This window comes from Lytechinus pictus, chromosome 8 (assembly GCF_037042905.1).
Source record: "Lytechinus pictus isolate F3 Inbred chromosome 8, Lp3.0, whole genome shotgun sequence".
Lineage (NCBI taxonomy): Eukaryota > Metazoa > Echinodermata > Echinoidea > Temnopleuroida > Toxopneustidae > Lytechinus > Lytechinus pictus.
The window spans coordinates 9,477,342-9,491,667 of NC_087252.1; the positions used below are offsets into that span (position 1 = coordinate 9,477,342).

Below are 14,326 nucleotides of genomic sequence, written 5' to 3' on the forward strand. Positions count from 1 at the left end.
CACCACTTTGGAGCCCCCAGTGAGGCAGAAAGTCATTTCTGATTATGTTTCTGCCGTTTTTCACCCTTGAAAACATTTAGAGAGAAAAAGAATAGGCTTTGCTTTGACAGCTACATATAAAGACATGCTCGCAAAAAAGGCCTATCCCCATCAGAGGGCTGTTGAATTCACCCCACCCCTATTTCATTATTGCTTATTTATTGGAAAATTGACCATTTTTGAGCCCCCATTTAGGCAAAAAGGCGGTTCTGATATACAGTTCTGCCACTATTACCGCCTTAAAACTACTTGGAGAGGAAAGAGTAGGCTTTCCTCTAACAGGTACATATAAAGAAGTGGCTCTACTATATACCAGAAACACGTTTTTTGCCTCAATGGGGGCTCCAAAATGGCGAGTTTTCCAATGAATTGGCAAAAATCGTAAAAAAGGTGGGGTAACATCTACATGTATCGTCCCCTGAAGTGGGTCAGTCTTCGATATGGCAGCAATTCGTTATATATATCTGTAAGAGGGGAACCTACTCTTTCCTCTCCAAGTGGTTTCAAGAAAGAGAAATTGGGTGTTTTATACAGCAGAAGTGCATATCGCCTCAATGGGGGCTCAAAAATTGTGAATTTTCAAATAATTAGGCAATAATGCAAGAGGGGTGGGGTGATTTGACAGCCGCCCAGATGGGTATGCTTCAATGTGCCAGCACTTCTTTATAGAGCAAAGCATATTCTTTCCTCCTTAATTGGTTTCAAGGCAGTAAAAGTGGCAGAACTATATATCAGTGATGCCTCTTTACCTCAATGGGGGCTCAAAAATTGTGAATTTCCAATAAATAGGCAATAACGCAAAGGGGTGAGGGGGCTGATTTCGACAACCCCCGGAAGGGGTAGGCTTTTATTTGCCAGCACAAAATTATGCAGCTGATAGAGCAAAGCCTATTCTTTCCTCTCTAAATGGTTTCAAGGCAATAAAAGTGGCAGAACTATATATCAGAGACACCTTTTTGCTTCAATGGGGGCTCCAAAATGGTGACTTTTCAACAAATAGCCAAATACCGAAAATTAGTGGGGTAACTTCTAAAGCCGCCTGAAGGAGATAGGCTTCGATTTGCCAACACTTATGTAGCTGATAGAGCAAAGCCTACTCTTTCTTCTCAAAGTCATTGCAAGAAAATAAAATTGGCTGTACTATAAAGTAGGAACGAGCTTTTGCCTCAATGGGTGATCTAAAATGGTGAAATATCCAATAAATCGGCAATATACTTGATATAGAGGGGGGTGACTTAGACAGCCCCTGAGAGGGCTAGGGTTCGATGTGCCAGTGCTTATTTATATGTAGCTGGTAGAACAAACTATACTCTTTCCTAAGTGGTTTCAAATCAATAAAATGGGGTGTACAACAAAGCACAAGCGCTCTTTGGCCTCAATGTTGGGTCAAAAATTGTGAATTTTCAAATAAATATGCAATATTAAGCAAAAGCCCCCCCCCCCCCGAGAGGGGTAGGCTTCGATGTTCCACTTCTTTGGATGTCGCTGGTAGAACAAAGCCTACTCTTTCCTATCCAAGTGGTTTCAAAGCAATCAAAGTGGCTGTACTGTATAGTAAATATGCCTGTTTTTGCTTCAATGGGTGCTCCAAAAAACAGTGATTTTTTTCAACAAATAGGCAATATACAACATGATATAGCCAAGGGGGGGGGGCTTCGACACCAACCGCGTAGCCAGGATTTCATTTTGGAGGGGGCGGTAAATGCACGCGAAGCGTGCCAACACTTACAGAGCGCGCGAAGCGCGCTCCCTAGGGGGTGGGTGCAGGGAGGGGGAGTTTCCCCCTCCCGCGCGAAGCGCAAAGCTTTTGGTGTTTCATAAATTAAAATGAAAAGGAGCCGTCTCTCTTGTCTCTAGTACCTATATCAGCTGCAATTCAGTTTACTATATTGTGATTTTGAATCTTGTTTTCAAGTGATTGTGAACGCACAAAAAGGAATACAATGGAGGAAATTAAAATCATAATAACCCCGCGCGAAGCGCGGAAGCTAAAGCGTTTTATCAATTTTTTGCCATGAAAAGGGTCCCGAGAAAAGGGTATTCTCAAAAATATATTGAATACTTCCCTTGGAAAGATCAGATTTGATTACAAACAATTTAGCGACAGTGCATATCTTTAACTCGCAAAACAGAGGAAAGAAGTGTATATGCCGGGAGGAAGATATTCCTCCCCCGCGCAGAGCAATAAAACTCTGAAATTTCAAAGGGCGGACATTTCATCAAATGCAGATATCTCTAATACCCCATCGGCTCTAATTCAATTGATTTCCTAAGATTATTGAACTTCATTACAAGGAAAATAGTGCGCAAAAAGTTGAAACTTCAGTGATTTATTGAAATTTTATAAAAAAGGATGCCTAATTTCTTTGACTTATCCTGAAGCGCTTCATTTTTAAATTATAAAGAAACCTAAGTGTCATTCAAAATTTCAAACTGAGGGCGCAAAACAGGACAGGAGATGAATGTGCAGGGAAATAACATGAAGATTAATAGAATTTGAAAAAAAATATTGTACTTTTTTATTCAATACGACACGAATTTTATACATTCCTCTTTTTAAATTAGGAACCTGTTTGCCCCAAATTACGGTTGTTTAGTAATGAGCTGAAAAGCGGGAGAAGTTGACTTTATGGAGGTGACGGCAGAAATTGATATAAAGATTTTACCCGCCCGGAGCCGACCCGACCAGAAGTTGCGCGATCAAAAAAAAAAGATAACTTCATATACTTCGGCCTAACCTTACTCTAATTCCATGCCCTAATGTATACATTTGAACTTCAACTGGCAAGAAACACATATAGCTGAGGTGGAAAAGCAGGGTTAGAGAAAGGTTGGGGGAAACAATGGAGAACTTCAATATTGTCATTTAACCGCGCGCAGCGCGGAAGCAAAATTTATATATAAATTTAGAGCAAGAGTGAAGGAGTTTCTCTTTTGAGAAAAAAATAAAGAATAAAAAGAAAAAAAAAACCGACAAAGCTACCTTTCTTTCCTTTCCTCCCTTCCCTTTTCCTTTTTTCCTCTCTTTTTTCCCTTCTTTTTTTTCTTTTTGGGGACGTTTTGGGGGGGGGCGACCGCCCCCACCGCCCCCCCTGGCTACGCGCCTGTTCGACACCCCCACCCCATGAGAGTGTTAGGCCTTAATGTGCCAACATTCTGTTTTATGTAGCTGATAGAGAAAAGCCTACTTTTAACTATCCAAGTGATTAACGAGCAGAGATAGTTGCATTTAATTTGTAACTATACATTATACATATTATACATGTTATACGTATTAGTCTATGAAAATGCATACAAAAAGCGACATTTCTGAAATTGAAGTATTCAAGTTTGATACCTTATAAATTTGCTAGGAAGAATGATACAGAGTTGGAATTTCATCCACATGATAATAATATATCAATAAAGTTTTTTGGAACATTTCAAGATAATTGATTAATTATTCTTAGAATTATGTAAAATCATGTATTTGCAAAATTTTCAATTTTTGGAAAAAATGACAAAAAATGCAGTTTTCTACTTAAAATCTCAGCCAAATGACTTACTTATCCCCTATTAATGGTACCAAATTGTAGGAAATTTATTTGTCTTTCATATGACACTAATTTTGTGGCAATGGAATGTTTATGTCAAAATCTATGTACGTAAATTCAAATGTTCTGAAAATTTGGCGGCCATTTTGAAAAAAGCGCCCTCACGGGTTAATTTTCAGGATACAGCCTGGTTACCTCATATATTCATATTCAGCGTAAGAAACTGGTCTAGAAGCACTAGATGAAAATTTCTCCTTTTCCGTGTGGCACCTTGCTCAAAGTTTTGACAGAATGTTACACTTGAGTGAGCACTGTCTATTTTTGTAAAGCTCGCAGAAATCTGTTTGCGCAGAAATGCTTGTTTTCACGCTGTGTCAAGGAGAAAAGGGAAAAATTAAACTTACCCTGCGAAACATTTCTCATAAATATCCCTTGCATTTTTAGTCAGTTGAAATGAAATGGATACATTCAAGCATTCTGTAATAATTTTGCTACCCTAATCGAAATTTCAACACTTAGTAAGCACAACCTTTACCCTGTTTTGCCAGTTGGATCTCAGGACATAACTTAATCTGAACAAAAGTTTATATCAGACCTCTCCAGCATTTTTTCATTAAGTTTTTAAGATTTAAAGTGGGTTTACATTTTATTTTCATTTAATACTTGTTTCTCCACACTTTTTCCAAGCTTGACAATGATTAACAAAATGAAAATCAAGCCTAAGCAATTTCATATAAATCACAACTCAGTGTAAAGCAAATATCGTCACGATGGCCTCGGTGTGTGGGGGAGAGGGGTGGGGCGCCATGCACTCTTCGAAGTGTTTGGGGCAAGGAAACAAGTTTAAAAGGGTAAAAGATATCTTCAAATCAATTTTACTAGCTAGATTTCACCTGTTCTTCATGATTAAGTTCTACTTTTATTCGCATATTTTTTTCAAAGTTCTGCGCAAATAATTTTTCAAAGTTCTGCGCAAATAATTTTTCACTAACTTTTCAAAAGTAAGTGGTACTCACTCAAGCGGAAATATTTTTCGACAGTTATATCGTCATTTGCTTAAATGGAGCTGTACCAATGTTAACATGTGGAAAAATCTTCAGGATATTATAAATGTATAATTTTACAGGATTTTTTCTAAGTGTAAACTTTTTTTTGATACGCACTGTATATGGCAAAAGTGGAGGAAGAATTCACCTAAAGAGGTCTAAATTTTGCAAAGGAATATGCATCAAAATCCTCTCCCACCACCTGGACCCAGGATAACACCATAATTTTACTCAAGCCGGCCAAGCCGCGCCGCCAAGAGCAGCTCAGCTGCATGCATGCATGCAATTATCGTATGCATAACACAGATGTCAACTTTTTTCCCATGAGGCATTGCGGATTTCGGCTTGTCCGCTGAAACCGATAGGAGGCGCACTGTATTGCGAATCCACCGAATTGTCAGATGCTTGACAACATCATGGTTAAACCCACTCAGTCTTTTATCAGTTCGGTCTTATTACCATTTGGTGTAGTCACAACTCTCTAAAAGAAATCATTAAAAAGAACCCAGTTCTTACGTAGAGAAAATATTATTTTTTTCTACTATCAATAATTATTACCGGGGGGGGGGGGGGTGTTTGACAAAGATTTAATTATGACTTTGAGTCGCACTTAAATTCCTAGTTGCGTGAATTCTAAAAGACATCACTGCATTGGTCAGATCATACATGTACGAAGAGGACGCGCACTACCGCGTATCCATCAATCAGATTGCGCGTTGCATATCATGTACGCGTCGGCATTTAAGTGCGACTCTAAGTCATACTTAGATCTTTGTGAAACACCCCTGGTCTTTGGTAAGCTTTCGGTTGCCAGGCTGCAGGCTTCACCTTCGTCATAGCTGTTGTTGTTGCTGAAGCAGCATGATGAAGCAATAGAATGGAATCGTAGGAGGAGAAAGCGTATTGTCCTAAGCATGGAACGGGACCCCCCTATGAATAGAAACTTGGGACATTTGCAATATCCTATCTCCTCCACGAACAATCCCTTTCTAATGCTTTGGGGTGCTGCTCCAACAACAGCCACCACGGCGAAGGTCTGACGAAGCGTGCAGTCTTGCATGCGAAAGCCTTAACCCTCAAACACGTGAAAATCCTTGATTGTGGAAAAGTTTTCTGTGTACACACAAATCAGATGAATCTTTTCAGTGATCCTAGTTCTTACCTTGCACTTTGCACAGGTATCGAGTGCCCATCGGGAGTTTGCCAGGATCAGGGAAGCAATGGAAACGTTTGGTGATGCCGGCACTCATGGTATACTCTACGCACGCTAGTTCACACGGAAGGTACGTGTCATCATCGGGGACTTGGCATAATGTCTTTACAGCTATCATGTAGAATGGATGATTGACTATGTCTAAAGGGAATTGAAAAGACATGATATTTCAATCATTCAAGCCAGAACTCATGAGGATCGGAAGACAAATTTTAGTGGATGTTTCTGACGAAATGGTCGATGATAAGGTTGAAAACATAATCTCGTACTGAAGAGCAACAACTCAAATGATTTAAACTTCAAGCAACTGATTTCTTAGTCAACCAAGATTCAAATGACAATAATAAATTATTGCAAGTACACACTTCCTCATCCTCCTCATTTGGTTCCAAGAAACTTAATATTGAAGAAAAGCAAACATTCCCCTGTACAGTGGTGCTCAAAATTTAGTGAACCCCATCCGAAAATAAACATATTTAAAGTATTTAAGATCTGCCAGGTCAAGGATATTTAATTTAATGATAAAATATTCCATTCAGTAAAGTTTGTTTCTCTGACAGAGCTCGCCAAACATTGTGGTGTCAGTTGTCTGCACTCAACACTCAGCATGAAGGAATGCATTTTGTGTTGGGGTTCACTAACTTCTGAGCACAACTCACTGTACATCTTGACAAGCCTTCAAATACTTTTAAAACAATACACTGTACAACTGAACAAGCCTTCAAATACTTTACCTACACCAGTAGACCATGATGATTTCAAGGCAGCAGCCTCGGTTCGTCTTCTCTTTTCAAGATAATCACTCACTGAAAAACGATTCTAAAAGATTCATGAGGAAGGAAAGGAATATATGATATAAAGGACAACAACATGATGATGATGATGATGATGATGATGATGACAATAGAGAATAACAGTATTAAAAGTCACAGTAATTATAATTATAATAATAAAAATAATGATACTAATAACAATTAAAATATTGAAAGATGTAAATACCAGGTAAAAAGTAATAATGATGATAATACTACTGTAAATCGCAAACCTAAAAACAATGCCAAAACAAAAATAGTAACACTGATATTATGAAACTATTCATGGATGTAATATTTGAAAAGATAAATTAGATTTATTATGGTACACTATTGGTAAATAGTCGAAATCGACTGAGGAGCCCAACCTAAACCTCCTCCTGAGTCCTCCCTATTGGTTTTGCAAATGAAGCTGGCTCAGGCGAAAAAAGGAATCTATTAACAGCTACATGTACATGTATCTCACATTCACATACACTTTTACATCATATATATGCCATCATTGCACAAGTATTATAAAATCATAAACGAGGATATGAGCAAAATCTTTTGCCTTTGGATATATTGCAACAAAAATAAAAAAGATATCATTAGGTACAATATATCGATAATTACAAATATTCCCTTTGAAGACAATGATTCTAAAATTTTAAAGACTTGTAAACTGTTTCATTGGGTTGTAAGTCATGTACATGAACAGTATTTTTATAATCTAAATGTCAATGTAAATTGACTGAAATCTTGTATTGCAACATGGACTGTTGCCCAATTTGGAAGTGAGCCAACATTTTGGAGAAATGATTTTGCAACCTCCAGTTCAAAACACTGAGTTGCTTCACAATCCACAGAAACGTATGGAAAGCCACTTGTCTACTCAACTCTGATTCAATAAATGCATGCATGAAATCTGCACAACACGTTTGTATGAATTTATGCCTCAGTGCAAGTTTCCCAAATCATATAACGTCCAGTTTTCTATTCAGAGTTATGTGAGGAAAATGATTGGTGTTAACGTTGTTTATATTTGGTTCAGGTTTTGTTTAGCTTGATCTAGAGATTTTCCAATGGAACAATCGCCACAAGAAAATGTTCAATTCTGTGAATGTATTTTATTTTCTCCCGTTACCAATACTAGAGCCAAACATTAAATGTGCTACAATGATACACTACTTTACATCGTCGATAAACCTATCTCTTGATATTATTCTACAGCGTACCATGTACATCAAGTCAAAGACGGCAAGTTTTGCTATTAATTAGTATCAGGGCTTAACAACCAATTGCAATCAAGGTTGCCACGGTAATTAGGTGTCAATAAAATGGGACCCTGAACTAAAGAGTGAGCCAACATTTTGGACAAATGAATTTCCATATATTTCTGTGGATTGTGAAACAACTCATTGTGTTGATTTGGAGGTTGCAAAACTGTTGGCTCACTTCCTCACTTCCGTGAATTAAGAAGAAGAGGAATATGTTACCGTGATGAGTTGCCCTGTGCAATCCAATTTCCCTTCATATCCTGACGCTCCCTTGTCTTCTTTCTTCTTTTGTTTGGCGCGAGCTGTGTACTCCTTCTGAATATCTTCTGGAAGCATCTGGAATCAGAGGAAGAAAAAAAGGCAGCTTTTTTATGTCATTGTATGAGTGTCAGCTACAAGTACCATAGGGAGCCAGGGAAAAATACACAGGTGCTGGGGGGTGACGGGTGCCCCCAAAATGCTCAAAAGAGCACTGGAAGCTCAAAAGGGAGCCCTAAAAAATACCCATTCATTGAAATTTTAAAGCTTATCAAATGTTGCAGATTTTTATAGGCAATAAGTTGTAAAAAGCAGCCCCCACCCCCTTAGAAAAAAAAACAATGGGGGGGCCTGATAGGGATTGAATTATTTGCTGAATCCAGATTTTGTGAAAAAAGCATTGGAAATATGTCTTGTCTTTCCGTTGATGCCCACAATCAAAGTGTTGATTATTATAGCAAAGTTGGCAAATATCTCATGTCCCATGATCCTTTGCATAAATCTATTTGCGATAAGGTCAATCAACTTGATTTTTTATTGGCATTGCGGTAAAGTTTTTCAGTTTAAGATACGATCCTAAAAAATTTGCAAATTGAAATATCGTCCGTGAACTCGGAACAAAACCTCAGATTTCATCATTTGAATAAAAGCAAAAGTTATGAAGAAAATGATGAGTTTACAGAAAAAAAATTATATCTCTATGAGAGGGAGAGAAGGTTTGACTAGAGCCCAGCCACTCCAGGCGCAAGCGCGGAGGTTAATCATCATGTGCATTTTGAACACTATTCATTGTCAGGCCTCGGAACAGCTCCAGGCCACCGCGGACTCACTCATCATTCCTGCCGGAACTACCCCGCTACTAATCCCCCATACCGTTACCAAATACTCACTTTCCACCCGGGATGCGCAATTGCATGGGACCATGTCTTGCATCAAAACTTTACGGCCTTCCAAGAAAATATCTCATGTCCCATGATACTTTGCATATATCTATTTGCGATTAGGTCAATCAACTTGATTTTTCATTGGCATTGCGGTAAAGTTTTTTTTTTAAGATACGATCCTAAAAAATTTGCAAATTGAAATCGTCCGTGAACTCGGAACAAAACCTCAGATTTCTTCATTTGAATAAAAGCAAAAGTTATGAAGAAAATGATGAGTTTACAGAAAAAAAATTATATCTCTATGAGAGGGAGAGAAGGTTTGACTAGAGCCCAGCCACTCCCGGCGCAAGCGCGGAGGTTAATCATGTGCATTTTGAACACTATTCATTGTCAGGCCTCGGAACAGCTCCAGGCCACCGCGGACTCACTCATCATTCCTGCCGGAACTACCCCGCTACTTATCCCCCATACCGTTACCAAATACTCACTTTCCACTCGGGATGCGCAATTGCATGGGACCATGTCTTGCATCAAAACTTTACGGCCTTCCAACAGTAGAGGCGCACGGCCAATATTGGAGACTGTCTCCAATGTGGGAGATTATCTCCAATATCAGAGACTTTTGTAAAGAATTTGGGTATCCAATTCTCGCTACCCCAAATAGCGATTTCGCCGAGATCCGGGAAAATCCCTGTAACGTGCATTGCATTATGGGATAGCTTTTTCGGTATTACAACTTCCTGTTCGGAAGTCCAACGCACTGTTTTGCCATTTAGATCAACAGTGCCGTCATGCACAACAACACAACGTAGCTTTCGCTCGGAAAGTTCGTGATCACAACCCTCTCTTTCACTAACAGTTTTACAGCCTTTTCTGCTAAAGTCACTTATTCTGCCTGCCGCTTTCCATTGCACGGTATTCATCTGTCAGTTAAGATTTTTTTAAGTTCCGAAACTGATTTTTATCCATTTTGTGGTCGACGAAAAATTGAACGAAATGAATGCTGAATATATTTAGTGTCTAGTTGAATACGATCGTGATGTCAGGCCGGTCGCTAAATGCAAAATTTTAAGATATTCATTATTTGTTTTATTTTTTTATAACCAAATAAAAACATGAATAAAAATTATTCTCACGTGAAATATATTTTTTATTTTTATTTATAATTCAAATGGAATCAAAACTGACCAAATGTAATAAAAAGTATAATACTCTGTACATATTACGCTGATTGGCATCGATTTCAGCGTGGTGGAAAACTCAGTATCGCGAACCTCGCGCGAGCATGACTCTAAACCGGAAGTGGTGATGACGACCCAACATGTGAAAATTATCTCGTCTCGCGCATTATGAGATTTTTGTTCCTATTTGGGGTAGCGAGAATTTCAGAGACAGTCTCCAGTTTTGGAGACCAATTTCCTTTGTTTACATTTGCTGCAAAAGGATTACCTTGGCGGCAAATAAAAATGTGATAAGGAGATTCCTCATGAAAAATTACCCCTTTTCACTTTCTACTTTAAAAATTCACCGTCTACTTTTGTTTTGATAAGGATTTTTGTAGTCAATCACACACAAAACAAATGGGCTTCTGACCTCAGTGAGACAAAATTTTGGGTGGAAAAAATCATGCTTTTGTTCGTGTTGTTTCTTTTGTCCTTTTGCAAAGCAAGTCTCCAATGTGGGAGATTGTCTCCCCTATTGGAGAGTCTCCCATATTGGCCGTGCGCCTCTACTGTCCAAGAAAATATCTCATGTCCCATGCACTTGTTCACTGCAACCACCTTGCCTGTGGGGAATCTACAGGTTGGACTATGGCATGCCAATGCTATACAGAGCACACACTTTAAAAAATGATTAATATATCACTTTTGTGACCAAAATTACTTATTTCCATACAGTTGCAATTTATTTTTCATTAGTAACTTGGGAATAATTTTTGTATTCACTAGAGCGCTCAAAAACTTGAATTTTTGGCATATTTTGTGTACGCCCTCTATTGGTGGAAAATAATATGGCAAGAATTTTTTCATTTTTTTATCTCTATTTTTAATTAAGAAAAAATAATTTAAAGAATCAAATTTACTTAAGGGCCAAGGTATATGACGAATAGGTGTAATGGAAACTGTCAGTGTAAAAAAATCAAGCATTTGTCCCAAAGAAAAAGAGAAAATAAGCCAAACATTGCCATCCTTATTTTGCCACACATGGAGATATAACTGAGAGTGAGAACAAGGTTATATCATAACCTAGACCAAAAGCTTCAGTCTCTGTATTTTGGTTGTTCCGCTGAACTACGTTGGCTCCACTCACCATACATAGACTGAAGGGGATGGGGCCCCGTACCTACAGCCAACGTATAGTGAACTAGCGTTTTATAGATCGCGATTTAAAACTGTTTTTTAAGCAAAATTGAAAGTTTCATGGTTTCCATTATCAGGGAAATATATATAACTTAAGTAATTGCATACCTTGGGCCGGAGTTATTGAAAAAAATCCTCTGGATGATTGAGAAATCTGTCATCTAAGACATTTTCACCTGACCTGACGGTTTTTCTTGCAAGTTGCCATCTTGAATGACGTCATTGTCGTTATTAACTTAATGTCTCGAATCGATATATCGCGATTATAACTAGTACTCGTACTAGTATAACTAGTATCGTTTATCTTCGGTTTCGTTCGCATATGGAGCAGATCGTATAATATCGAAAGCAATATCGATATCACATTCGTGATTGTTGACGTTCGTTTGTAAATATTTTATAGTTTGGCTGCCATTTTGACCATTTTTATCGTGTTCAACCCAATTAAACATCGGTAAAGTATATTTTTCATGCCTTTTTCATCTATATCGTTTAAAGTATTGAAATGTTGGAATATCATCAATTAAAAGTTTGTTGTTTATACATCCTTAGATTGTAAATTCGATGTGTAAAATTACATCAAACTTTGGACTGTGAATTGACAAAAGGGAGGGAATGAGAACACATGCGAGCCCACACGTACACCCTACCGTCGGTAAATGGGGATTACAGTAAAATGTCAGAAATTGTTGAATAAATCCCCAGAAACGACGGTTATTCCTGTCTAATCATAACCTTGTTCATTGAATGAGTGGATATAATCAACTTTCATAAAAGCCTTGTATGAGGAGACTTTTCACTTATGTCGACTTTTCATTTTATGCATGTCCAAATCATGTAACGTGAGTAACCCACACATTCCAAAGATTTGCCAGGAGCATAATAAAATTTCCCAAGTTTTATTTTTATACAAAGTCAAAGGATAGCTAGTCAGACTGTGTAGTATGGTTGGAACTACCCCTTATCGACCACCTAATCTTCTCAGCATCGTATCTGCGAAAATATTCATCAATTTTACTCAGTTTTAGTCCCATTTGTGCAGAAAATTGAGCAGATCAGATTCCCATGTTTCGCTCGGCGACTCCGATTCAATCCGCGTATATATCGACGAACAACGAATACGACGATTTTACATTTGCTCATTTGCACCCGTCTTTTGAAACCGACCACCCGCGATACACTAAGTTTACGGCCGATTCTTGTCGCGGTGGCGAAATATTTTTATTCTTTCAAATCAGTTCTATGATGTCAACATGCTAAATGATCGTCTCACTACTTCCACTGCGAGCTCTGGCACATGATTCGACGATTGACGACGGATATTTGTTCTAAAGCCGTTTCCTATCGGATTTCTTGGTTTTTCAGCGGGAATTGGGTCTGGTCAATACAATTTTGATTAATTCTACTAAATTTTTACTTTTTGTTGCTTCTTTTTTCTCGTAAAATCGATTCTTACCGTTTCTATGGACACTGCGCCTACTCTCCCGCGCGTATCGTTTGTAATACGCAATAATTTTAACGCGCGCAGGATGAAAATGGCACAGAACTGGAAGCCTGACTGCTGGGATCCACAGCACTCTTCCAGAATCTCGGGTAAAGGTAAAGGGTAAAGGTGGTGGGTTTCAAAAGAGGTGGTCGATATGTGGTAGTCTCACCATACAGTGTACTTTGTTGTGACTGATAAGGAGATGTTTAGTTCCTATCAATAGTAATGGAGTTACAGCTCCAAGTATGAGTCAAGGTGTCTCCAAATGTAGCGTGAGTACCCGTGGAATAGCCCATGTGCATTTTGAACACCATTCATTGTCGGGCCTCGGAACAGCTCCAGGCCACCGCGGACTCACTCATCATTCCTGCCGGAACTACCCCGCTACTACTAATCCCCCATACCGTTACCAAATTATACTCACTCTCCACTCGGGATGCGCAATCGGGACCATGTCTTGCATCGAAACTTTACGGCCTTCCAAACGCATTTCTTCCTGTTTTTCCAGCATGAACATGTAGAACCCATTATACTGCTTCTTTGGCTTCTTTTTAGGAGGCATTTTACAATCAAAGATTTAGTTGACAGTTGAAGAAAATATCAGATTTACTGAAAATTCGGCAGCGTGATTTCCAAGATATCACGCAAGTTGTAGTGTACTATGAAGCGCCAAACTGCAAATAAGGAATTTTCGGACCATTGACATTGTTTTTTCTTTAAAGGAGAATGAAACTCTTGGAGCAAGTTAGCTTTTGTGAAAGCAGAAAAATCAAAGAATAAGATCAACAAAAGTTTGAGTAAAATAGGACTAGCAATAGAAGAGTTATGAGCATTTGAATGTCGAGATCACTAATGCTATGGAGATCCTCTCGTTGGCAACGCAACCAAGATCTATGATATCACAGATGAACAACTCTCCCCTTTTGGACACTGAAAATATACCCCAAAACATCTCTTTTTGCTCTTTCTAATCATATGACAAAAGATTCATCAATGATATAATGTTGTGAAACCTCTGTACTTGTCCTCTCATAAAGAGAACACCTCACCTTGTGATAGATTCTATAAAAGTGAGAATATAAGTGAAATAAGTACTAACCCAGAAGGAAAAACCAGTTCCACTGGACCAATTAGACCAGTAGAATTTTAACTGGTAACTCTGGAAATTGGAACATCGGTTTACTGGTCTAACTGGTCATACTGGTCCAGTTAAAATTTTACTGGTCCAGTTAAAATATAAACTGGTCTTGAATTACTGGAATTTTATATACTGGTTTTGTTTCTGGTGCTTGTTACTGGTCTCACTGGTCTTCATACTGGTCTTCACAGCTGGTCTTTTACTGGTATTTTATACTGGTCTTCGAACTGGTCCTCGAACTGGTCAAACTGGTCCTCGTACTGGTCTTACTGGATTAATTTATTACTTTCATTTGGTT

General features: G+C 38.4%; 1 protein-coding gene across 1 annotated transcript; it reads right to left on the reverse strand.

The window, feature by feature from the left end:
• Positions 1-3,090: 3,090 nt before the first annotated feature.
• Positions 3,091-13,561, reverse strand: LOC135155054 (protein maelstrom homolog). The gene is made up of 4 exons (XM_064103545.1): positions 13,315-13,561; positions 8,122-8,238; positions 6,566-6,650; positions 3,091-5,972 (listed from the first exon to the last, which is right to left on the reverse strand). Exons 1-4 carry the CDS (start codon positions 13,450-13,452, stop codon positions 5,770-5,772), a joined length of 543 nt encoding a protein of 180 aa, XP_063959615.1. The 5' UTR covers positions 13,453-13,561; the 3' UTR covers positions 3,091-5,769.
• Positions 13,562-14,326: the final 765 nt, after the last annotated feature.